General features: G+C 33.7%; 1 protein-coding gene across 1 annotated transcript in view; it reads right to left on the bottom strand.

The window, feature by feature from the left end:
• The window catches only part of KLHL4 (kelch like family member 4), a 121,836-nt gene that overhangs the window by 37,983 nt on the left and 56,000 nt on the right, over nt 1-27,853 (bottom strand). The window contains 5 exon segments of the mRNA XM_015084587.3: nt 4,207-4,393; nt 7,259-7,471; nt 13,472-13,668; nt 16,545-16,681; nt 17,066-17,233. Coding sequence (XP_014940073.3) covers nt 4,207-4,393; nt 7,259-7,471; nt 13,472-13,668; nt 16,545-16,681; nt 17,066-17,233 — 902 coding nt within the window.

Here is a 27,853-nt window from a genome sequence, read left to right as displayed (position 1 = left end):
TCATTACTTATGATGAAAATGCTTACATCTGAAATGTATCCACTGGCCAATTATAATGCTATGGTATGAGATCATATCAATCCAAAATTTAAGCAAAGTATATTGTATCTATGTCTGCTTCTGAAAGTTTTTCTATGTATATTGGATTAGTGAAGACCATGTATTTCTTTTCTGTAATTTTAGATCTTTTCTGATGAATAGTGCACTGTAAGCCTTTATGTCTCAGAAGTTTGAATTTTCACAAGAGAAACTTGTATATGTAGATACTCATTATCCTTTCTCCTTAATACCTCCATCTTTCACTGATAAGGTGGATTTGGATGAATTCTGATTTATAGATCAGCAATTGCTCAATTGACTACATTTACTACTGAGAGGGCAAATACCACCTAGAAAAATATATTTTCTACACTAAATATTTCTGTATGAAACTGTTAAAACTGGAATATCTACAATTGCACATCAACTTTCACTCTGTCAACCAGTCCATTTTCTCTGAATGTTTTCATATTTTTCTACTTCCTCATTCCAATCTTCCCATATCTGTCTTCCTATCCACTTCTTCCTATTCTAACTTTTTATTTCAAACTCTTTTCATTACTGGAATTTACCAATAAGCCAATTTAGGTTAGCAAACAAAGGTTACATTTCTCTACTTAAGATTATGAAGCTATTAATAGTCAAGTAATTAGTCAGGAAATTGTGCAAAGCTACATTTACCAAGTGCATACAGAAAGTTTATAATGAAAGAATGTAGAAGTCTGTTTAATACCAAGTTAATTTTTTCTGGGAATTACATTAAATATAGAAAATATATATACCCTACATCTCTTATTTTTATCTATGAAAATATACTACCGGTAGTTCTGTATCTTGAACTCTGAAGATTTCTTACAGTCCATTTACATGCCTCCACTATTGCTTCAACTAATCAATATGTAAGTTGGCTTACCATGCCAGCTCTATACTTGTTTTATAGAAAAACAAATTGGATTTTTTTTTTACTGATGTCTCCCCTTAGGGCTCATTTTATAATGTTTCTGTGTATATAGATCTTCCCTAAAACATTGCAAATATTGTTTCTCAATTAATTTCTAAATTCCTATTCAACCCTCATTTATGATCTGGTCAAGAGGAAACAAAACCAACCTAATTTTGTAGTATTGTTGGGAACATGCTAGTTCCTATAATTGTCAACATATCTAATTTAGTGACTTTTCTCTATCTAGTTCTAAAATGATATAAAAACAACTATATTAGCCTTTGATTTGCCCCATGACGTACTGCCTGTCAGAATTCATTGTCTTTAATAAATGGAACATTACTGAATACTTTTACATACAAAAGCCCAAAGTTTGCCATTTGACCATTTTTACATTGTGATTCTGTGATCATACTTACAACTTTCTGATGGTTGTTTTAATATACATGGTAAGAATTTTACTTAACCCCAGCCACTTGTGTGATACTTATATTTGGCAACTAATTCCAAGTTAACTGTGTGAGTCAAAAAGAATATTAAAGATTCAAGAAGTACTGCATTTCCTAGACATCAAAAGGTGATGATTAAGAAAAAATCTTTAAAAAATGAAATAACACACTATAAGGAAAGCATGTACATTTAAATTATTTTTAGAGCTTTAAAATAAAGGAAATATAATATTGACTTATTTAAATGTTACCCCTTTAATTTTTTGCTATATTTAGGTGTTTTCATACTTTTCTTTCCTTCTTTTCTTTTTCTCCCTAAGTGTTCACCCTGGCTTTTCAGTAGATTCTAAGACCCTCAAAGAGAGACGTCAGTTTTGTTGTTGTTGAACTTTCTTCTAAAATAGTGGCAGTATAGCAAAAAGGAAGATATAATTTCAGTAAGAATTCCACTTTCAGTTTTTCTACATGTTTGTCCTTGGGTTGGCTATCTAACCTTAAGAGCCTCAGTTTCTTCATCTGAAAAATTACAATGCTATCGTGTAGTATTGTGAGAATTAGAAATTATGTTTACAAAATGCCAATCAAGTACTCAACAATAGTAGTTTTTACTATTATTGTAGTTGTCTGCAATTTCCCATAGGACTTTTTTATGTCTGCAAACACTAGGTACCCATGGAGTCTCAAAATCATGGCCTTAGTTCCTTCCATATCAAATTGTGGTAATAGAATCAAGGAGATTATAGGTTCACATTTCAATCATTCTTAAAAAGTGATAAGGAACTGTAGGTACTTATTACCATTTTTGTAACATATTCATTTTGTAACAAACTTATAACATAAACTTTGTAAGTTAAACAAGAAGCTGAAAAAGTAACAAAAATAGGGAAGAAACACACATAAAAAATCAGACAAAAAGAGCACAAAATGTTCAATTTTCCCCTTTGCAGTTTAGGCTATTAAAAATAGAAACTAAGTATAATTATGCTTGCATTTTGTTTTTAGTTCCCTTTAATTTTAAAATTTTTTTTCAACGTTTTTTATTTATTTTTGGGACAGAGAGAGACAGAGCATGAATGGGGGAGGGGCAGAGAGAGAGGGAGACACGGAATCGGAAACAGGCTCCAGGCTCCGAGCCATCAGCCCAGAGCCTGACGCGGGGCTCGAACTCACGGACCGCGAGATCGTGACCTGGCTGAAGTCGGACGCTTAACCGACTGGGCGCCACCCAGGCGCCCCTAGTTCCCTTTAATTTTAAATATCACACTAGACACCTCATAGAGTGCTGTTAATATTCATTTTGTTCAAAAAATGGGAAAAAAATCAAGTTATCAAATTTGCAATTAATTATAGTACCTCACTCTTATTGTTATTTTCTGAAGAGCCCTAGTTCTGTGAAGCTATTTTGCTACTTTGTAAATAATTGCATTTACAAGCTCTCGTTAGAAGTTTATAATTAATTGGCATAGTTCTTATACTGTCTTTCAATTTCCAGTTACATATTTCAAAATAAATAATTGGTTTCCAGTAGCAAAGAATTTTGACCTTTGCATTATTTTTCTACAAGGTACAAAATAACATTTATATGCATGATTTAGCAGATTTTAAGTAGGTTGGTTTTAATTTCTACACAGCTAAGTATTAATTACAAAGTCCTTCCCTAGGTGTTTTGGAAACATGGGTCTACAGACTAAGAAATCAAGTAAAAAAGGCAGAGATGTAGATAAATATGTTCTTGGAGGATTCAGGGAAAACATCAAGGCTTCAGAAACTTTTCCTTATTCCCTTTGATAAAATTCTTATGTAAAATCATTACTCCAAGTTTAAATTGCTAATCTTGTTATCAATGTTAACAGCATTTCAATCAGTCTTAAGGGTTAACTTACTTTAAACTTATGCACTCCTTGTTTGTTGACCTAAGTCCCTTGGTTTGTAACAGAACTAACCTACATTCCTTAAGATTTTGCAGACCTTTGGCCTTAAGGAATGAAGGACCATAATGCCCCAAAAGATAAGGTCTAATCACTTTTGAAAGCAGCTACCACTGATGCCAGCAAGTCTGTTCAGGATTATGTTGATATGATTAACTACCTGAACACCAGCTTCTCCTGCTGGTGCTTGCTCATAGCCCCCAGGATTTCCAACACCTTCTCCTTAAAACACTCTGGTTTCATTTAGACTGGGACTATCGTCTTTGGAACATTAGTCCACCGTCTTCTCAAGTTGCTGGCATTCTGAATGAAGCACCTCTCCTTTCCCATCATCACTTACCTCTTGACTACTGATTTTCATGTGGCAAGCAGGTGAACCTGTGTTTAGAACCCGTTGTCTGTCCTGTAGCATCAACACTTCAAGATTCTTTGTAACTAGTCTTTGAACCTCTAACAGGAACTTGACAGCAAGGAGTTAGAGACCCCTCTTCTATTTCTTTCAAAAAACAAATATGCTTTTTATGCAAATTTGCTAAACCTTTCCCTTTATTTTCAGGGAAAGTAAGTTTTCCCTGAAAACATCTTACATTACAAAAGAAATACTCAAATTTAAAAATTACTGCCATAAAATAAAAGCACCTATTAAGAGCTTTGCTAACACTAATTAAAGGATTATATCCTATTAAGGTAAGGAAAAAAGTTGCAAAATTACATGAAGTGTGCTGTTTATGAAAATTAGCTTTAGATGCACACATTTAAATATGGCTTTAATGCCACCTCATAATTTGCGGGGTGTTGATAATATATAATCCTTTTTGAATGATACTTTCTAAACCAATCCTGTTACCTTTCATAGCATCCATGCCTCCCACAGCATAAAGTGCCCCCACAGTTGATTTTCTAGGCTTTGTCCGAGGGCTTTGCATCATAGGTTGTCTCTCGGGTAACAGATGATACTTCATAGCTTCCATTAGGAGCTTCTGACACTCAAGATCACCAGTAAACATGGAGCTGTTTTCAAGATCCACCAGTAACTGAAAAGTAATGATGCATGGTATATGAAGTGAAGAACCCATCATTAAAAAGAACATATTTTTGTTTATGTAACTTTGGAGAAAACTTGAGCTAGTTCAAATGTAAAAGTGTTAGTAATTTAAGTTAGTAACATATTTTATTCTTAGTAAATTTTTATGTTCACTTATGATTTCAAATGATTAACGATCTCATGGCAGTAGCTACTGATCTGTTCAGGTTTATTTGACATATTATTCATCTTTTGAATATATAAATATAAAATTTCAAGAAGTTAAAGTGAAAAGATACTCATAAAATGGGTTAGTGAAAGCAGGCCAATGTCTACACAAAGCAAGTATCTTCCAGTCTGCTGTATGAAGCTAAATAAGCAGGCACTTTATTGGTAGATTTAGAGAAATTGATACAAACATTCCCAGTTAAAATAAAGTAATATCACCCACAAAGGACTGCATCTTTATCATCAAATGACTTTTGTAAAATACTCTGAAAGCAGATGGCTTTTTATCTATACATGTACATGTGAACATGAGTAAAGTATATGTGTTAGTAAGTAGCCAATACATCAGCAATTGTAGATGTTCAATCCTTTCTAATCATCATTACCTTGCAGACAATAAGACCCTCATTGAATGGGATAAAGGCTAAGTAAAATATTTTTCCTGAGATGAGTTGAGAAGTGAAGAGATTGTTTCAGAATTTTACCAAGGATCATTTATATTGGTTCATTGGAGTTTTGGCTCTATAGTATCATAGAGCATTGAGAGGAATAGCAAGTAGTTTTTGAGATTGGAAATGCTAACCTGACTCCATAAAGCTTCCCTGAACTTTCCTGTTCTGCAGTGCTCAGTTCTTATCTCACCTATAATCTCTGATCGATCACTTTGATTTAGCTGGTGAGACCCCAGACATTTCCTTAATCCATATGCTGCTTAAAATCAGTTTGAAAACTGAACTATGTAATTTCTTTTCAAAATATTCTTCAGAGATTTACCAACATTTTATTTATATATTTAATTTCTAGAATATGTGTTTAAAGTCACTATTAAAATTGTTTTGGAAGGACTATATTCTGTATGCCATTACCAACCACTACCATCATTTGGAAAAGTTCACAATAGCATACATTTTAGGCATAAGACATACTCAGGGGTGGGAGGCCAAAAACCATTGGTTATGTGTTAGGGCTGGAAATTTCTCCTCATTCAAATAAAGTAAGAGAGTTCCAAACTAATCAGTTTGCTGAAAGAACACCATATAGACAAAGCACTGTAAAGTTAAGGGGCTCTGATCCTTTATACCAAGTCATGTCAATTTTTTGCATATCTAAGAATCATCTGGAGAACTTATTAAAATACAGATTCCTTGGCTTCACTCTCATAACTTGTCTCAGTAGATCTGTAGTGAGTGCCTGAGAAACTGAGTTTCTAACAAGCTCTCAAGCAATGCTATGCTGCTAGTTCAGGGACACTTTGAGCAGTAAAGTACTGCCTTAGAGAATCTGATAAATATTATAGATCCTCTCATCAGAGTAACACACATAAGTGTACACACATTCACACAAATATAACATTCCCAATGATTCTGAACCTTGGGTCTAAAATTATATGTATATCTTGGGGCATCTGGGTGGCTTAGTTAAGCATCCGACTTCGGCTGAGGTCATAATCTCGTGGTTTGTGAGTTCGAGCCCTGCATCAGGCTCTGTGCTCACATCTCAGAGCCTGGAGCCTGCTTTGGATTCTGTGTCTACCTCTCTCTCTGCCCCTCCCCTACTCATGTTCTGTCTCTCTCTGTCTCTCAAAAATAAACTTTTAAAAAATTAAAATTACATGTATATTTTAACATTTTTCTTTTTAATGTTACTATTGCTCTGCCCTTTGGATAAATTTGCTATACCCAAAAGGGTAGTCAAAGTTGTTTCATTCCCTATGGATAGATTCTCAAGAGTAAACATGTAGTTTCATGGATTTAATTAACAGATAAAAGAAAAAAAGTAATCATCAGGAAATTAATATTCTATTTTTAATAACATTTAATTGTTGAAATTGACTAATTTTAATTATTAGAAACTACTGATCCACTAAATGTTCCTCTTTCCAATGTGGATGGTATTTTATGACTTTAGTCACAGGCTGTATAATATATGAAATATGCATATGTGCAATATATTCATATGTATGATATATAATTGATATCTTCTATTGATTAATTTGTTAACAGAAAAAAATGTGGTTATTACCAATGGTAGAAGTATATAGTGAGACTGCACTCCAACCTCACTAAACTTCACTTACTAAAATTCAGTATGAGGTAGGTCAATCCTGAATCATATCCAAAGGTGTTTGTTTTTAGAATCATTTTTACTATAATCCTTCAGCATACATGATGAGGATGCCATTATAATGATGCTGTAGTACATATGAAGATTTTATGATGTACTTTCAATCATAGCAGCTAATTAACCATGTTAGTATTATCCAGACTCTAACTGCTTCTTAGACTCTACTCTGGGATGCTATTATACTGGTTATTATCAGCTTGCCTAGAAGGTGGGCAGGAAAAGAAAAAAAAAAAAGAGCCTGGTCATTTTCTCTGCTTCTTACAAGTGCTGTTTGGCGAGAGAGGAAACAAATTAATGAATATGCTAAAATTTAGGGATTAGCTGTAGTTTATTTTAGTCTTTGTTTTCTTTCTTCATCAAATATAGTGTGAAATTAAAAGCTGGATATGTCCTTCTAGGAAACAAATACTTTACACTTCAATTAACAGAAATCCTCTGAATAAGATAAAATTAGACGAATAAGGAATGGATTAAGGCCTAGGGGTATTTTAGAACTATATGTTACCTTGGTAAATTTCCATACCTGTGGTGGAAGTAATGGCAGTCTGATAAAAGAAAGCAACATTGCTAGGTCTCCTTGCCTAGCCTGCACATCGTACCCCACCCACTGCATTAGAGCGTGGAAAATAGTTTCTTCATCAGGCACATTAATGTCATCACTGCACAGAAGTTTTGAAATTTCATTAGCTGGAAGCAGGAGAAATTCTTGGTTCTTTATGACCTCGATGAAGTGTTCCTAGAAAAGAAAGGTCTACTACTGAAACTTTGTACTTTGGAAACTTCTTAAACAAAATAAGCATATGAAGACATTTCACTTTGTTAAAGTTCAGAAAAGGCCAGAAAGACAGATATATACATTTATAACAAATAGATACTATTGTTGCCTGTGACAAAGGGCATGGGAAGACTTCTGAAGCTGAGGAGCCAAGTGTTTACACTAGGAATATTTACTGAACGGAAGGAAGGACTGTAACTTCTTCACAGGCTGCATGGATAGTGTCTGATTTGATACCAGTGCTTTTCTCTCCCACCTGTTGTAGGTGGCAAAAGCTTATGACTCCAGAAGTGATTGGTGTTCAGTTGGTCTTTAGCCAAAAACCTTAAGAGGAAGGCTGGAAATTTTCAAGGTGGAGGCTACCTTAAAGACCTGGGAGGGGCGCCTGGGTGGTTCAGTCGGTTAAGCGGCCGACTTCGGCTCAGGTCATGATCTCACGTCCGTAAGTTCGAGCCCCGCGTCGGGCTCTGTGCTGACAGCTCAGAGCCTGGAGCCCGTTTCAGATTCTGTGTCTCCTTCTGTCTCTGACCCTCCCCTGCTCATGCTCTGTCTCTCTCTGTCTCAAAAATAAATAAACGTAAAAAAAAAAAAAAAGACCTGGGAGAGGTAGCTGGCTGTGCATTTGAGGGGCAACATACTGAATTCTTTTGAGATGAAGACAGATTGATGAAAAACTATTTTCTCTTATGGAAAAACATTATCTTTTATTAAGCAAGGCAAAGATACATTTTACAATGGATAACAATATACAGATTTAGGACAATCTAAAAGAGACTCCTATGAAGTTTGTTTGTTTTTTTTATGGAGGGGAGTGGGGCTTTCAAATTTTACATATTCCTTATTTCTCTCTTCTGTTACAGTGTTGCACTTCATCAAGTATCAAATTTCGGGTAGCTGTGCTTCAATTATTTTTCATCAAAACACCAATATATTTTTTCTTAATTATAATGTTGGATATTTTTCTATGACAACACAATGATCATTTTTAACATGTTTCATAGTAAAAATCTCGAACTTTAAATGTGATAAAATATACTTCCAAAATGGAAATAAACATGTCTAGTTGGTAATTTATGTTGCACAACAGATAGATATTCTGAAAGCAGCTTAAAACGGCCTCTAAATAAATTGGGGAGATCTTAGTTGAATCAAATCACTCTCTCAGCTCCACTCAGGATTTAGTTATTGTGGAACTGAGTTAGCTTAAATATTAAAGTTATTCATACAAAAACCATCATTTGATAGACCCATCAGGAAACTCTGATACCATAAATTCCAAGCTAACGTGCCTATTTAAATGAAGGTCTCTCTTGCTACAAAGGCAAACAATTGAGAGAGGATTTCTATTTTTACTGTAGCAGATGTCCCTGGTTGAAAATCCTCTCACCAACAGCAAAATAATGGAAGTAGTACTACAACTAATAATACATTACACTTGTACAGCACATCACACTTTCACAAACATTAAGTCAAAAAAATATTAAGTCATCATCAATGTAATCTTATGGGAGGTGATATTATTCTGATGAGAAAACAGGCTATGTGAATTGTTTGGTCTGTGCAATAAATGGCAAATAAACACTCAAACTTAAGTTTTCAGCTCTCCTCCATTTTGCTCAACACTGCAACTGCCTTTCATAAGTGACATAACTTTTATGAATGATATGAGAAAGAGATAAAACACTTTAAAAGTAGTGGTTACCTACTACTGGTAGTGGATGTTAGCTCTGAGAGCTTATATCATATGTCAATATTATGGAAGACATATCTCATTCTCTTTTCTATCCACTCTCCAATGAAAGAAAAGAAAAACAGAGAATAAGATAAAAACAGAGAGGGTGGCAAACCATAAGAGACTCTTAAATACAGACAACAACTTGAGGGTTGCTGGAGGGGAGGTGGGTGGGGAGATGTGCTAAATGGGTGATGGGCATTAAGATGAGTCCATCCTTAATGGTAACGGACATCCTTTAATGGGTAATGTTGGGATGAGCACCTGGTGTTATAGGTAAGTGATGAATCACTGGGTACTACTCCTGATACCAATAATACACTATATGTTAGCCAATTTGAATTTAAATAGATAAATTTAAATGATTTAAAAAAGCAAATAAATGAGAGAGAGAGAGAGAGACAGACAGATTGGCCCAGTATGTAAAATCTACTCAATGGCTAATGTGGATCATAGACAAATCTATAAAATGTGATTATGTATTTGACACAGCTAAGAAATGATTCAAATGGTTTATATGATGATTATATTTATAGTGAGAAATTAGAGTTTATGATAGAATATATTATGGTTTCTGGGTAGCTGCCTGATGACACTACTGAAAATTTTTTGGCAATATAGTAAATTAGTGTAAATAAAGAATAAATATATTGGTTTAAAGGATCTACATGCGGCACTGCAATATGCAGTATTGTAGAGAAAAATTTAGTTAAGTTTGAAGAGAAATTTAAATTGTTTTATTTTGGAATTATTTTGTTTTTAATTTCAAGGTAAACACTTTCTTCTGTGCATATTCTCGAGTCTTCTTTTGTACATTTGATTTGATATTAATTTTTTAATCGACACTTACTTTGTTGTAAAACTTACTAAAAGAACATAGCATACATGCTGAGTTTTTCATCAGTGCAGACTACTATTTATATGATTGTGATGGCTAATTTTATATAACAACATGACTTGACTTACCCAAGGAGTGTCTAAACTTTGGATCAAACATTCTGGGATTGTCTGTGAGGGTGTTTCTGAATGAGGGTGTTTCTGAGGAAGGGCCATCTGTTTCATTCAGTCTATGATTCAAATATTTGTAATTAGGTCTTAAGAGTTTATTACTTTTTTTTAATTTTTTTTAACGTTTATTTATTTTTGAGACAGAGAGAGACAGAGCATGAACGGGGAAGGGGCAGAGAGAGAGGGAGACACAGAATCGGAAGCAGGCTCCAGGCTCTGAGCCATCAGCCCAGAGCCCGACGCGGGGCTCGAACTCACGGACCGCGAGATCGTAACCTGAGCTGAAGTCGGACGCTTAACCGACTGAGCCACCCAGGTGCCCCAAGAGTTTATTACTTTTAAACATTAAAATTATATTTATAATATCAATACAGCATTACAAAAACATAATTATAGCAAGACATTTGCCTACTTTGTTTCATTTATAATAGATACTAAAATAACTAACACTGATTCCATGAGGCAACAGTATTGTGTTTTTATGCACATCCTGATTTAACACTCAGTTTCAGTCTCATAATTTAAAAAGGAAGACAAGTTCATTTTGTGCAACAAAAATAATGTAAGCTGTTTATCAGAAAGTTTTGTCTGTTAGAGTAAGATAACAAACAGGAAATTAATACTTAGCTTAATAATTTAAGTAATTTAACAGGTAGTTTTCATGTTTGGAATTTGTGGTAAGTTTAATCTTTAAACTATATAACTGTTGTTCCTATAGACTATATGGCATTTGTATTTAGGACATATGAATAAAAATAGCACAATTAGATAACATATTAAATATCAGTCCATTATAATATTTTTCTCCCCACAATGCTATTATTTCATAAATATGTTGGAATTTTTTTAATTTTTTTATTTATTATTTTTGAGAAACACAGAAAGAGAGAGAGCAGGGGAGGGCTAGAAAGAGAGGGAAAAATCTCAAGCAGGGTCCGTGTTGTCAGTGCAGAGGACATGGGCTCGAATTCATGAAACTGAGATCATGACCTGAGCTGAAATCAAGAGTCGGTTGCTCAACCTACTGAACTACCCAAGTTCTCTTGAAAACTCAAATTTTAAGCAATGACTAGGGGTGGGAAAAAAGAGGGAGAAAATTTCACCAAGAAAATTTAGAGAATCCAAACATTAGAAAGTTGAAATTTTTAAGGTCTGCATTAAATTCTAACAAAATATTGTTTGTTTGTATCTCAATCCTAAAATTATAATGTTAATTTTATTTTTAGATGTGACTATCTATTGTTTGATTTTATTTACTTGAACTTTTATTTTCAAATCTTAAATAACTGTAGCAATTTTCTTACCTTGAAATATTTATCATGTAGTTGAGTTTCACAGAAAGATCGATCCCTGGATCTTCCTTGTTTCAGAGGTTAAAAAGTTAATTTTCTAATCTGCATCAGGGAATTATTAATATTAGAAGTAATTTAATATACTTTGACTACTTTTTCTTGCCCTCTTCCCTACAGGTCATCTGTATTTCATGTCACTGTCACTTGACTGAATAAAGACAATCTTATCACATGGAACTTTTAAAGAATTAACACATACAAATATGTTCAGTTAATTTATTAGAATTACTTATTGAATTGAGAATGACTTTAAGTCAGTTAAGTTAAAGGATTGAGCTGCAAATGGTTTTTAACCAAAATAGATGTTTTTGTTAAGACATAAAATATTCATTCTTTAAAATTGGCTGATTTTGATAATTCTCAAGCTTTTTCAGATAATATTGATATATTGATTAGTTTTTATTGAATGTTACTTATATTTCATTAGAAATCATAATGTATACAATTTTAGAAACTAAAGTTCTAATATTATAAAAAAAAAACAGGGACAAAAAGATCAAATTATCCCATTAAAAATGAGTCAAAGACATGAATAAACATTTTTCCAAAGAAGACATCCAGATGGCTAACAGATACATGAAAAGATGCTCAACATCATTCATCATCAGAAAAATACAAATGAAACTACAATGAAATATCACCTCACATCTGTCAGAATGGCTAAAATCAACAAGATAAGAAACAAACAGGGACTGGTGAGGATGTGGAGAAAGGGTAACCCTCTTACACTGTTAGTGGGAATGCAAACGGGTGCAAGCAGCTTGGAAAACAGTATCCCAAAAGGTTAAAAATAGAACTACACTACAATACAGCAGTTGCACTACTAGGTACTTATACAAATAATACAAAAGTACTAATTTGAAAGGATACATGCACCCCAGTGTTTATAGCAGCATTACCAACATTAGTCAAGTTGTGGGAAAAAAAACAAAAAACAAAAAACAAATGTTCATCATGTGATGAATCGATAAAGAAGTCGTATCTATATACAATAGAATATTATGCAGCCATAAAAAAGAATGAAATCATACCATTTGCAATGACATGGGTAGAGATAGAGTATTGTGCTAAGAGAAATAAGCCAGAGAAAGACAAATGCCATATGAGTTAACTCATATGTGGAATTTAAGAAAAAGAAAAATCATGGGGGAGAAAAGAAGAAAACAAAGAAACAGACTATTAAGTATAGAGAACAAACTGATGGTTACCAGAGGGGGGTGGGCTGGGGGATGGGCTAAATAGATGATGGGTATTAAGGAGTGCACTTGTGATGAACACCAGGTGTTCTATGTACATGTTGAATCACTAAGTTGTACACCTGAAACTAATATTACACTCTCTATTAACTAAATGGAATGTACGTAAAAACTAAAAAAAATCAAGCACATTATATTTTCTTAATATTGTGGATTCTACATGAAATATATACTTCTTTGGTTTAATATTTGCAATATATATATACACATACATAATTTCTCCAAGCTTTGAGATTTAATTAAACCTTTTCACCTTAAAAATTGAGAAACTTGCTTGAGTGCAGCTCAACAAGACAAATATTTTTATCTAATATCCATTATGCCAGTCATTTGCAAATTATATAAATTTATATTGATTTTTATTTTTATGCCAACATTATAGTCTTTATTTTGAAAAGGTTTTTGGAAAGTTTTTTGTTTTTGTTTTTGGTTTTTTTTTTTTTTTTACTGTTTTCTTCTAAGAGTAATACACACACACACACACACATTGTACATTTATATATACACAAACACATATGCATGTGTACACATATATATTAGTAAACGAATCAGTAAGTTAGATATTGTGTTAATATAATATTACTACAAGGTAAATTGAAACAATTGATTTTACCATTGTGTAATTATGTGCCACACTTAGGAGCTCTGTACAACCCTGGGCATCTCCAAATGATGGAATCCCTAAGCAGTTTGAAGGGTGGAGTCTCCTTATGAGAAAATTGGAGCAGACTTCAATGACTTGAGTCAGCTGCAAGAGACAAGCTGCAGTCAGCAAATTTTCAATAGTATCTTCTTTTAAATGCAGGACACCTAGATGGTTTGAAAAGTAAAGAATGATTATATGTCCCATTATATAAGACATGAATGTGCTAGCTAGTTGAATTTTTCATTTTCTCTAATTTCTAGGGCTATCTTTTCTAGTGCACAGTAACCACTGTGGGGATATGTTTTGAGGTCTCAAAATACTCTTTTGAGACCATCATGTGTAAGGGAGTCTGTATAAACACTAATAAGAAGGCTGAAGGGAGCCAGACTAGATTATCAAATACAATTGTAGCAAATGAACAGTGAACACTATTATTGCAAAGAACAGCAACTAGTTATTTCTTTATAATTTTAGGCCTGCATCTAAATCTTATATCAACTGACTGGTCCAGTTGGAAAACCATGCGACTCTTAATCTTGGGGCCATGATTTAGAGACCCATGTTGGGGGTAGAGATTACTTAAATAAAAACTTTTAATAAAAGCAAAATAAATGTTATATCAACTGTAAGCAATATGATTCAAGGAGCATTATATTATATTGTATAAGGACCATACAATTGCCCATACAGGTAACATTTATATGGAAAAAAAAATAAAACATTTGGTAACTAAGTAGAACACTAATGTTATCTGTCCATTTTTTCTTTGCATCTACATTATTAATTGATAAGAATAACTTGCTCAGATATTATGCATGGAACTGACACCTGGCATTGTCTCAAAAGAAAAATAATATTGCTAATAGTTCATAAATAAATGTTTGTATGATTATTTTCTCAGATATAAAAAAAGGCTCTGTTTAAAAATATCTGTGAAGAGATCTTTAAAATATTCAGAGCCATTTTAGCTATTTTCTGTGTGTGTGTGTGTGTGTGTGTGTGTGTAGTTTTTGGAGGAAACATTATTGATAAATTATTGCAAATGTTATGTTAGTAATTTGTATTCCTTTTTTTGTTCATCCAAGCTATAGGTAACTTATAAAGAATGAAATTTCCTATGGATATGTTCTGTAAATTATTCTTTGATAGTTTTCCCTGCAAAATGCACTCATATGGATTCTATATGTTTGCATAAACATAAAGAAAAGAGCTGTGAGATGCTCTATATTTGGTTCAGCCTCTAAATATGTTGCAAAAGGATCTGGTCCATCAGCATACTTTCTTGTGTTGTTTTATTTTTGTCCTGGATTTTGAAGGGAAAGTCCTGCCCATATCTCATGAGACTCAGAGAAGTTATCAAGTATTCTCAGCTCCAGATATAAAGCTTAACATCCTATATACATTGAAACTTGGCCTGGTTATTAAGAATATTCATTTCTTAATAAATAAAATTGTAAAGCTCCTAGAAGGAAAAGCTAAAAAATCTTATTGACATTGGTCTTGGCAATAATTTCTTGTATAATATACCAAAAGACAGACAACTACAACTAAAATAAACAAGTGGGACTTCATCAAAGTAAAGAACTTCTGCATAGTAAAGGAAATATAAAATATATTGAAAAGGCAATATACAGAATGAGAGAAAAATACTGCAAACCATATATCTGATAAGGGGTTAATGACAAAAATACATAAAGGACTCATAGAATACAATAGTACAAAAGCAAATAATCCAATTAAAAATGAGCAAATAACCTAAATAGACATTTTTCCCAAAGACCTACAAATAACCAATAGGGACATGAAAATATGCTTAACATCACTAATTATCAGGTAAATGTAAACCAAAACTCATTCCCATTAGGATGGCTATTAGCAAAAAGAGCAGGGATAACCAATGTTGGTGAGGCTTCGAAGAAAAGGGAATATTTACACATTGTTTGTGGGAATGTAAATTGATACAGCTTTATGGAAAACAGTATGGTGTTTTCTGAAATAATTGGAAAATAAAACTACCTTATCATTCAGCAACTCCACTCCTGATTGTATGTACAAAGAAATAAAATCAGGATCTTAAGAGACATATGGACTCCCATGTTTGTTACAGTATTATTAGCAATAGCTAAGATATGAAAACAACCAAACAATATACATATCCTTCAACACTTGAATGTATATATATATAGCACCTTAGGGATGCCAAGTAGAGTTTTGGTCTCCAGGGAGGAGCTGAGAGGGGGAAATAGGGAGGTTCATCTCAAAGGGTGTAAATTTTCAGTTATAAGATATATAAATTCTAAGAATATAACATACAGCATGGTGTCTATAGTTAATAATATGGTATTGGGTACTGTGTACTTGAAAATTATTGAGAGTATATCTTAAGCATTCTCACCACAAAAACAATTAATAATTTGAGATAATGTGTACATAATTATTAATGATTATAATTAATATAATAATAATTAAGGTAATTATTGTTAATTATCTTCATCTTAGTAATTATTCCACTTGCATATATATAGCAAATTATCACATAGTACACTTTAAATATAGACACTTATATTTTTCAATTATTCCTCAATAAAGTTGGAATTAATTAATTAATTAATTAGTTAATATTTCTTGGCCCCCAAACTCATCTTATTACCTTTGCCTTATAGTTTGAGTAAATATGACTTTGTTATTTCAAAGGAAAGACTAAATCTCTAATATAGAGTTGGAATATTATACTTCCTCTCCAGTTTTTACAAATGAGAATGTATCCACAACCTTCAAGAGAAAGACAGATATATGCTTGTATTTTTGTGTTAAAATAGCTTTATTCTCTCAGGGTCAAAATTTTATGTTATATTATTTATCTCTTACTCTTTCATAATACTGAATTTAAAACCTGGTTTTGCACCTTACTACCTTCATAAAGTTACTTACCTAGTCAATCCTTCAATTTTCTCATTTGCAGAATAGAAATAATAATAATGTAAGTTATATAATGTAGAGTTATTGTGAGGATTGAATGACTTAATACGTGCCACTTTACCTGTGTAAGCATACTGCACCAAGGAATTAAGTGCATTAGCATCAACTCCTTCCATCCTGACCTCTTCTTGTTTGGCTTCAAATACATCATTAGTAAACATTGCAGCAAAATAATCGGACACTGCACTGAGAACCAACCTGGAAATGGGAATGATTCATAGGAACTGAAATGAGACCAGTATATCATTGAAAAGCTTGAAATGCAGTCAGTAAGTTTTTAACACTGCTGAGTTTGTTATCTGCATGAATCTTTCACAGTTCAGTAAAGTATAGTGAAATTAGAATGGTAAACTAGGTAAGTTTATTTTCTTTTGAGGATTTGTGATGTTTTACATGTATTTCTTTAAAGTTTGGCTCTTTTAAATATTACACAGGGAAATGGATCATATATGCTAATGCTTTTTCAATATAGGAAGATAAAAAGATACTTTCCTCAGCATTCTAATTTGTTTTCAATGGACAAATTCATTCTCATTCAAGTGCTTTACTAACAAAATATTCTGTCTGCATAAGGATACTTACCTATGGGCTGGAATTCGGAGGTGTCCCATAATAAGTAGTACATCACACAGTTGTTTCTCTTTCAGATAGTTCTCCATTTTGTGAAGTGTTTGTTCTGCATGATTTACAGCATGAAACTGCTCCTCAGATCTATGAACATTCATTTCTTCAGGATATTGTGTGTCTAATCTAAAAGGGGTGTAAGAGTGAAAATATGGTTTATTCTCTTAGTGAGTATGCAAATGCACAATGCAAATTTTGGCACATCAACTTCTAAGAGAAATATGCTGGATTAGATAAAATTTAAATATGCCTTCCAATCTTAAATATTTCACTATAATTACTGTCTGACCTTCCATTAAAGTGAAGTGTCATGATTCATATTTTTACCTGGAATGGAACCATAAATTTGTATAGTTCCATTGCAGGGCTAGTGGTAATTTTTATATGCACAAACATAAACTTCAAAATGCTAGCCTTTTTCTTTGATTTTTATTGGTATCACAATTATGTTATTAGGCACAAAATCATAGACATGATTCAAAATATTTTCCAAATTTCATTATGAACTGAAACTTCTCCATAGAATACTCATTACACAACAGAAATATTTCTTGAAGAATCTTAAACTTGAGATTTCTCTACAATATGTCAGCCCCATCAAGAGAATATACAATTTCCATCTTATATATACTTTTTCAGGATTTATTGAGATATAATTAATATACAACATTGTGTGTGTTTAAGATGTACAATGTAATGAATTCATGTATGTATTGTGAAGTTATTACTACAATAAGGTTAATTAACACATCCATCACCTCACATAGTTACCATTTTTCATGTGTGTGGTTAAAATATTTAAGACCTGTTGTCTTAGGAGACTTTCAAGTTAAGATGGTGGAGCAGCATGGAGATCCTCAGCTTGTCTTGCCCCTGACACAGCTAGATCAGCATCAAGACATTTTGCACTCCTAGGAAATTGATCTTAGGTTAACACAACAATCTGCATAATTTGAGCCACAGAACTCAGGAGGTACATGGCACAAAGCTGTGAACTGTGGGAGAAAAGCTGTGGAGGGTAGGAAGCTGTTTTTGCATAGAGAGGATGGAGAAAGGGGGAGAGTGCAGCATATGTCAGGAGAGTGCAGGAAAAACACTAGTCCAAAAGTAGTTGGATAAAAAGAGAAAGAGTGAAAATACTTGCCCAAATGTAGTTGGACAGAAAGAAAGAGTGAAAACACTCACAGGGGACTGAACAAGAAATTTGTTCCCCAAAACCACTGATGGCAAGAAAGGAGAGGGTTTCAATACCACCAGGATTCTATAAAAAGTGGAGTTCAGAGTCTAAAGTTCCAGAGCTCAGTGCTTGTGGTGCTCTGGTGAGGAAGCAGGGTGAATGAATCCCCAGGAGCAAGGAGTGGGGTCTGGTGGGTCTCTATGCCACATGGGGAGAAGCAGTTCCCCTGCTTGGAGAACATTTGGTAAAGACCATATGGCCTCCCCAAAGGCATAGGTCCCAGCAGACTCTGGAGAGCAGCCACATTTGCTGGTATTGGGACAAAGATGCCAGAGTGCAGTGAAACTTAGTGTCGGCTGTGTTTTGTCATTTGCCATGATCTCTGAATGTCTGATGTTGCATGATTATACAAACATTTTCTGGGGTGAACTGGCACCTGGCCATTGCTCAGGGAAACCCTCCCCCAGAAAGTTGACATGGGTACAAGCCACAGGGGTCTCTGAAGTTTGGGGTTTTAAAACGCAAAACCATCTGAGATAAAACTCTAGAAGGAGGTGCCCCTTGGCAGGCCATTGGAATGGACAAGGACAGGGTATAGGCAGGGAGTGGATGGAGGTCTGAGACAAAGGAGGGGTGCTTGATCACAGGTAGGTGAGAGAGTGAATTTCTTCTGGCAGAGACGAGGGAGCTGGATTTCCATAGTCTCCTGCAAACAAGCATGCTCATGCATGCACATATACTCTACGCTGATCCACCACAGTAAGCTAAGCAGTGCCACCTAGTGGGGAACAGAGCCATAACACGGAGGCCTGCCCAATTGCACCCTCCAAGCATAACCCCTAGAAAACCAGCAGAAAACCCTCCACCTGCTTAGTATACGGAATTTAGAGTGATTCATAATATAACTTCTAGGGGAACCTGGATGTAAACTCATTTGGGTTTCATTTTGTTTGCTGGTTCATTTATAACTTCATTTTGTTTGATTCTGTTTTTGTTCAAATATTTGTTTTCCTTTTGTGTTCTTGGATATAGAAAAATGTATTTTTATTTTCTTTTTTTAATTTTTAAATTAGTTTTTATTTTAATTTTTAATTTTTAAAATTTTTATTCTATTTCATTTTCTTTATTTTGTTTTATTCCATTTATTATATACATTTTTAATTTTTAAATTTATTAACTTTTTTCTTTACTTGCTTTTCTTTCCCTTTTTTCTCTGTTCTATCAAGCTTCTTTCAACAGGCAGACCAAAACACACCTAAGATATAGCTTCCTTTATTATATTGCTTTCTTTTTACGTTTTTAATTTTCATTTTATTTTTCTTCCTCCAAAATGACAAAATGAAGGAATTCACCCCAGAAGAAAGAACAGGAAAAATGACAGCCAGGGTCTTAAAACATATATATAAGCAAAATGTCTGAATTAGAATTTACAACCACGACAATAAGTGTACTAGCTAGGGGTTAAAAAACAATAGAATCCAATTCTGCAGACATAAAAGAAGTAAAAGCTAGTTAGGATGAAATTGAAAATACTGTAACCAAGATGCAATCAAATAGATGCCACGACATCATGGATAGATGAAGAAGAACAGTGAATCAGCAATATAGAACACAAAATTGGGGAAAATAATGAAGCAGATAAAAGAGGGAAACAAAGGCAACAGAGCACAATACAAGACTTAGAGAACTCAGTGACTTATTAAAAAGTAATAACAACTGAATCATAGGAGTCCCAGAATATGAAGAGAGAGAAGAAAGGGGCAGAAGCATTATGGGAGCAAATTATAGTGGAAAATTTCCTAATCTGGGGAAGGACAGAGACATTAAAATCTAAGAAGCACAAAGAACTCACATTAGATTCCACAAAAACTGACCATAAACAAAGCATATTATAGCCAAATTCACAAAATACACAGACAAGGAAATAATTATGAAAGCAGCAAGGGAAAAAATCCTTAACCTATAAAGGAAGACAGATCAGATTCACAGAAAACTTACTTATCCACAGCAACTCGACAGGCCAGAAACTCGACAGGCCAGAAAGGAGTGGCAGGATATATTCAAGGTACTGAATCAAAAAAAAAAAAAACAAAAACAAAACAAAAAACAGAGACAATAATTATTTATCCAGCAAGGCTACCATTCAATATAGAGGAGAGACAAAAGTTTCCCAGACAAACATAATCTAAAGGAATTTGCAACCACTAAACCAGCCCAGCAATACATTTTAAGGGGGACTCTTTGAGTGGAGAAAAGAAAAAAACAAAACAAAACAGAACAAAGGCAACAAAGACTATAAAGGACCAGAGAACATCACTCTACAGACAACATGATGGCACTAAATTCATATCTTTCAGTACTCTCTCTAAATGTCAATGGACTAAGAACTCCAATCTAAAGACATAAGGTGTCAGAATGGATAAGAAAACTAGACTCATGTATATGCTGTTTACAAGAGACTCATTTTAGATGTAAAGACAGCTACAGATTGAAAGTAAGGGGGTGGAAAATATTTGTTATGGTAGTGGTCATCAAAAGAAAGTGGAGTAGCCATACTTATATCAGACAAACTAGATTTTAAAATAAAGACTGTAACAAGAAATGAAGAAAGGCATTATATCATAATTAAGGGTTGTATCAACCAAAAAGATCTAACAATTGTTAATATTTATGTCCCCAACATGAAAAACCCAAAATTTAAATCAATTAATCACAAGCATAAAGAAAATATTTGATAATAATACCATAATAGTAGGGGACTTCAATACCCCAGTTATAGCAATAAGCAGATAATCTAAGCAGAAAATCAACAAAGAAACAATGGCTTTGAATGATCCAGTGGACCAGATGAACTTAACAGATATATTCAGAACATTTTATCCTAAAGGAGCAGAATACACATTCTTCTCCAGTGCACATGAAACATTCTTCATATTAAACCACATACTGGAAAACAAATCAGCCCTCAAAAAGTACAAAAAGATCAAGATCATACCGTGCATATTTTCAGACCACAAAGATGTGAAGCTTGAAATAAACCACAAGAAAAGCAATGGAAAAACCATGAATACTTGTAGATTAAAGACCAACCTACTGAAGAATGAATGGGTTAACCAAGAAATTAAAGGGGAAATTAAAAAATACTTACAAGACAATGAAAATGAAAAAATGACAGTCCAAAACCTCTGAGATGCAGCAAAGGAGGTCATAAGAGGGAAGTATATAGTAAGCCAGGCCTTCTTAAAGAAGGAAGAAAGGTCTCAAATACACAACCTAATCTTATACTTAAAAGAGCTGGGAAAAGAACAGTAAATAGTGCCCACACCTAGCAGAAAAAGGGAAATAATAAAGATTAGAGTAGAATTCAATGATACTGAAAAAAACAAAAAACAATAAAAAAATAGTAGAACATATCAAAAAAACCAGAAGCTGGTTCTTCGTAAGAATTACAAAAATTGACATACCCCTAGCCAGACTGATCAAAAGCAAAAAGGAAATGACCCAAATAAGTGAAATCACGAATGAAATAGGAAAGATCACAACTAACAATGCAGAAATACAAACAATAATAAGAGAATATTATGATCAATTATATGCCACACATTGGTCAATCTGGAAGAAATGAACAAATTCTTAGAAACATATAAGCTACCAAAACTGAAACAGGAAGAAATAGAAAATTTGAACAGACTCATAACCAGTAAAGAAATTGAATAATTAATGAAAAACCTCCCACCAAACAAGAGTCCAGGGTCGGATGGCTTTTCAGGGGAATTTCACCAAACATTTAAAGAAAGATTTAACATGTATTCTTTTGAAGCTGTACCAAAAACAAAACAAAACAAAACAAAACAAAAAAATAAATAAAAACAAAACAAAACAAAACAAAAAACACCACTAGAGGAAAACTTCCAAAGTCATTCTATGAGACCAGCATAACCTTGATTCCAAAACCAGACAAACACCCCACTAAAAAGGAGAGCTACATACCAATTTCCCTGATGAACATGGATGCAAAAATTCTCAACAATATACTAGCAAACTGGATCCAACAATGCATTAGAAGAATTATTCACCATGATCAAGTAGGACTTATTCCTGGGATGCAGGACTGGTTCACTATCCACAAACCCATCAATGTGACACATCACATTAATAAAAGAAAGGATAAGAACCACCTTATCATCTCAGTAGATGCAGAAAAAGCACTGGAAAAAAAATATAGCATCTTTTCAGGAATAAAAAAAAAACTATCAGGAAATCAGGGATAGAAGGAAATCATAAAAGCCATGAATAATAGACCCACCACTAATATCATCCTCAATGGGGAAAAACTGAGATCTTTCCCCCTAAGGTCAGGAACATGACAGGGATGTCCACTTTCACCACTGTTATTCAACATAGTGTTGGAAGTCCTAGCCTCAGCAATCAGACAAAACAAAGAAATAAAAGCCCTCCAAATCGGCAAGAAGGAAGTCAAGCTTTCACTTTTTTCAGATGACATGATACTCTATACAGAAAACCCAAAAGATTCCACCAAAAACTGCTAGAACTGATCCATGAATTCAGCAAAGCAGCAGGATATAAAATCAATGCACAGAAATCGGTTGCATTTCTATACACCAATAATGAAGCAGCAGAAACAGAAATCAAGGAATGGATCCTATTTACAATTGCACCAAAAAACATAAGATACCTAGAATAAAACTAACCAAAGAGGTGAAAAATCTACACACTGAGAACTAGAGAAAATTTCTAATAGAAATTGAAGAAGACACAAATAAATGGAAAACATTCCATGCTCATGGATTGGAACAACAAACATTGTTACAATGTTGATACTACCCAAAGCAATCTACACATTCAATGCAATCCCTATCAAAATAACACCAGTATTCTTCACAGGCCTACAGCACACAAACCAAAATTCGTATGGAATGAGAAAAGACCCTGAGTAGCCAATCCACTCCTGAAAAAGACAACCAAAGCTGGAGGCATCGCAATCCCAGACTTCAAGATATATTACAAAGCTATAATCATCAAGACAGTATGTCACTGACACGAAATCAGACACATAGATGAATGTAACAGAATAGAGAACCCAGAATCAGACCCAGAAATTTATGGCCAACTAATCTTTGACAAAGCAGGAAAGAATATCCAATGGAATAAAGAGTCTCTTCAGCAAATGGTCTTGGGAAAACTGGACAACAACGTGCAGAAGAATGAACCTGGACCATTTTCTCACACAAAACAAAAAAATAAACTCAAAATGGATGAAAGATCTAAATGTAAGGCATGAAGCCATCAAAATACTAGAGCAGAAACCAGGCAACAACCTCTTTGACCTTGGCCTTAGCAACTTCTTACTCAGCATGTCTCTGGAGGCAAGGGAGACAAAAGAAGAAATGAAATATTGGGACCTCATCAAAAAGCTTTTGCACCGTGAAGGAAACAATCAGCAAAACTAAAAGACAACTAATGGAATGGGAGAAGATATTTGCAAATGACATATCAGAATAAGGGTCAGCATCAAAATTATATAAATAACATATCAAAATCGACACCCCAAAAACAAATAATCCAGTGAAGAAATGGTCAAAAGACAGGTACAGACGCTTTTGCAAAGAAGACATCCAGATGGCCAACACATACATGAAAAAATGGTCAACATCACTTATCATCATGGAAATACAAATCAAAACCACAATGAGATACAACCTCACACTTGTCAGAAAGGCTAACATTAACTCAGGCAACAACAATTGTTGGTGATGATGTGGAGAAGGAGCAACTTCTTTGCACTGCTGGTGGGAATACAAAATGGTACAGCCACTCTGGACAACAATTTGGAGTTTCCTCAATAATTAAAAATAGACCTACCCTACGACCCAGCAAATTCACTACTAGGTATTTATCCAAAGCATTCAAAAATGCTGATTCCAGGGGACACATGTACTCCAATGTTTATAAAAGCACTATTGACAAGAGCCAAAGTATGTAAAAAGCCCAAATGTCCATTGACTGATAAATGGATAAAGAAGATGCAAAATATAAACACAATGGAATATTATTTGATGATCAAAAAGAATGAAATGTTGCCATTTACAACAATAGTGTATTATTCTAAGTGAAATAAGTCAGAGAGAGAAAATATATAATTCCACTCATATGTGGAATTTTACACACAAAACATGAACATAAGGGAAGGGAAGCAAAACTAATATAAAAACAGAGAGGGAGACAATGCTTAATAGACTATTTAATACTGAGAACAAACAGAGGGTTTCTGGAAGGTTGTTGTGTGGGGGGATGGGTTAAATGGGCAAGGAGCATTAAGGATGACACATGTTGGAATGAGCACTGGGTGTTATATGTACGTGATGAATCACTAAATTCTATACTTGAAATCATTATTACACTATATTTTAACTAACTTGGATTTAATTTTTTTTTAAAAAGAGAGAGACCAAAATCAATAAGTCCATGTCTACTGTGTAAGTAAGAGATCCAGTTTGGTAATACTATTTTTGTATGCCAAGCCTACATTGGAATATAAAGCAAGATAGATTTCCTGTGAGTTACAAGTGGATTTTAAGGCAATTACAAAGGACAGATTCCAAAAATGCTTAACATAATGACAACATGGTGAGAAAAAATGTATTGCTACTTCTAATAGGTAGTGTAAAAGAATTTTGTGTTTTAAAAAACCACAAGTGATGTGTGGTTATTTTAACATTGCTTGTAGAATTTGAAGTGCTTGTATGTTAAATACCACTGCTTGCTGCTTTTACTAGCATCAAGTTAAAGGGCACATTAGAAATGATACAGTTCTATGTCCCTGGTTTCAGGGCAAAAGGAGCTGAGGTGACTATAGATTGTGATGGTATTTATGGCTTTAATTACAAACATGAGAGGATTCATGGAAGACTAGAAGAGAGCAGGAAAGATACGATGTTGAAAAAAATCAAACATTTTGGTGCTGAAGGGCTGTATTGAAAACACATAATCCATCCATAATACATCTCCTAAAATGGGCTGATTAATTAATGGCCTCACTACCCCAGGATTCACATTCTTTGGAAATGGCTTTTATTAAATTTCAATAAATTGTTAGTTCCAATGGTATTTTATTTCACAAGTATGGATGAGTTCATATATATCTTTAGGTCACTTGGTCAGAATGCTTGAGAAAAAGAATATGGAATCATGTTCACATTCCATAGTCTTAGTTATTCTCATTGTTGTTGCTGCTTCATTTGCCTGGTCCCCATATGCCATGGCCTAAGAACAGGAGGAGAGAACAATGCCTACATTGGCAATTCCAATGCCAAAACTCTGGGCATCTGCAGCCAGCTCCAGCTAGCTTCAGGGACATCACTTGATAGCCTGGGATCTGATGCTTTTCCCCAGAATGACTGATGGGGAGTGATGGACAGTGAAACATTTTGTCATGAGAAAGTGTTGAACAGCCATTTCAGGATTAAAGTCAGCTACAATGATCTAACGTCCTTTTTCTGATTAGTTTGCTGGATTCCTGGCATTTCTCTTTGCTTAGAATGATCTGATCACTTCACACTAAAACAGAAAGGGGCAAGTAAAATGAAAGTTGGGTATTAATGGATGAGTAAGAAGTCACTGAGGTGGGAGGGGGGAAGATTTCAGGGAGCTGGAAAAGTTATGTAACTTTCATATAAAAGATTTATTTTTTATGCTTGGAAATTAAAATTTTGTCATATTTAAAAATATCTATGGTCTTAGCAACTTTCAAGTATACAATACAGTATTGTTAACTATAGTCACCAGGCTGTACATTAGATTCCCAGAGCTCATTCACCTTTAACTGGAAGTTTGTACCCTTTGACTACTTAGGCAAATATGATGACTGTTGAATTTACAATGATGAAAGCGGTCTACATGTCTTTTCAGCATCACACAATGGTGGAGTTTAAATACTAACACAAGCATATAGAGGCTTACAATCAGTAGAAGCATAAATATTTAATAGTCAGATGAATACACTTAAATACTTTTCTTATTACCTTTCTTGCTTTCAGGGATCACTTTCCAACCACCATTAGTTTTAGGCTCCCCCACCCCCAACTCATCCTGTGTTTCTCTGAACACAATTGGTCCAGGGTAACATTATTCTCCTTGTTTAATTTAAATAAACGGTTCATCTCTGAATCTTCTTAACCTTTAAAGACTTTTGGGACATTCAGTCACATTATTATATAGATAATTAATGTAGCATGGTATGAATAGCCTTGAAACTTGCCTGATACAAAATGTGTCTGTTTGTTTTGGAAAGGAACAATAATTTTTCACCATAGACTAGAAAGAATTCAGGTTTCACTTAACTCAGTCATCCTAATATTTTCTCTGCTCAAGTAATGGTTTGATTTACATTGAGTCAATCACATATTCAATGCCATATTATCTTAGCTTTCCTCATGTATACCCCATAATTTATTGAAGAGGGGTATATTCTAAAGGAGGAATATAATTTGGGAAGTTCTGGCCATGAAATAATTTTATTCTGTGAATTTTCTTCAGCCTAATTTGGTTAAGGGCATAAAGCATCTTTAATTACTAACTAATTTGGGATGTGTATACTTTGGGACATCAATTTTTGAGATCTGCAATATTTTTTATAATTAAAATGTAGATTTTTAGAATCTAAAAATCCTATCATATTGAACCACACACAATTTTGTTAGATTTCAAAAGACAGAGGCAACTGTATCTTGTGTCTCATCAGGAAACAAGAAATTAGTACTCAAAAAATATAGGTAGATCAAACTAAGGCATTAAAAATATAACACAAATATTAATCTGAATATATAAAACCATTATAATCTATTCTTGGTCATTATCTAAGCAGAATATAATAAAATAAGTCAAACAAATGACCTAACAGCAACAATTAAACTATTGAAACAAAACCCAATTTTAATAAGTTCCCAGAGCTCATGAATTACAATTCTGTTTCCTCCATTTTAGATACTGTAATGTCAGGTCAGATGTTACAATGGAAGCTGATGTATTAGGGAATGTTCTTCCATTTTCTTTATTGTATGGTATCTACAGATGGAGACAGGAGAGACAACATGCTGAAATGAAAAAAAAAAAGCATAAAAATGCCTGGGTTTAGTTCCTGCCCTTGTAAATATAAGCTAAGTGATCTTGGGCAAGTCACTTTATTTTTCTAAGCTTTAATTTTCTCCTACAAAATTGGAATGAAAATAATACTAATACCAATATTACCAATAATGATGCTTATGTCACATAGCTTTTCAAATCACTACATGAGAAAATTGTACTTGAAATAATCAGTATAAATGTTGTCTTGAGTTCATCCTAACTACCAAGATATAGTTATTTCCATAAATATCTTTAAAGTTTTTTTGTCTGAAACTATCATTTAATTAATAAGCTTCAGTTTTTAGAGCAGTTATAAGACTATAAAAAATTTCAGAAGTACAGATAATTCTTTACTTTTGGTTATCACAACTAAGGAAGAGTACTACTGGCATCAAATGGATAGAGACCAGAGATACTAGTAAACA

Source organism: Acinonyx jubatus, chromosome X (genome assembly GCF_027475565.1).
Source record: "Acinonyx jubatus isolate Ajub_Pintada_27869175 chromosome X, VMU_Ajub_asm_v1.0, whole genome shotgun sequence".
NCBI classification, from domain to species: domain Eukaryota; kingdom Metazoa; phylum Chordata; class Mammalia; order Carnivora; family Felidae; genus Acinonyx; species Acinonyx jubatus.
The sequence above is the reverse complement of the archived record's forward strand: the minus strand, read 5'-3'. Positions and strand labels throughout refer to the sequence as shown.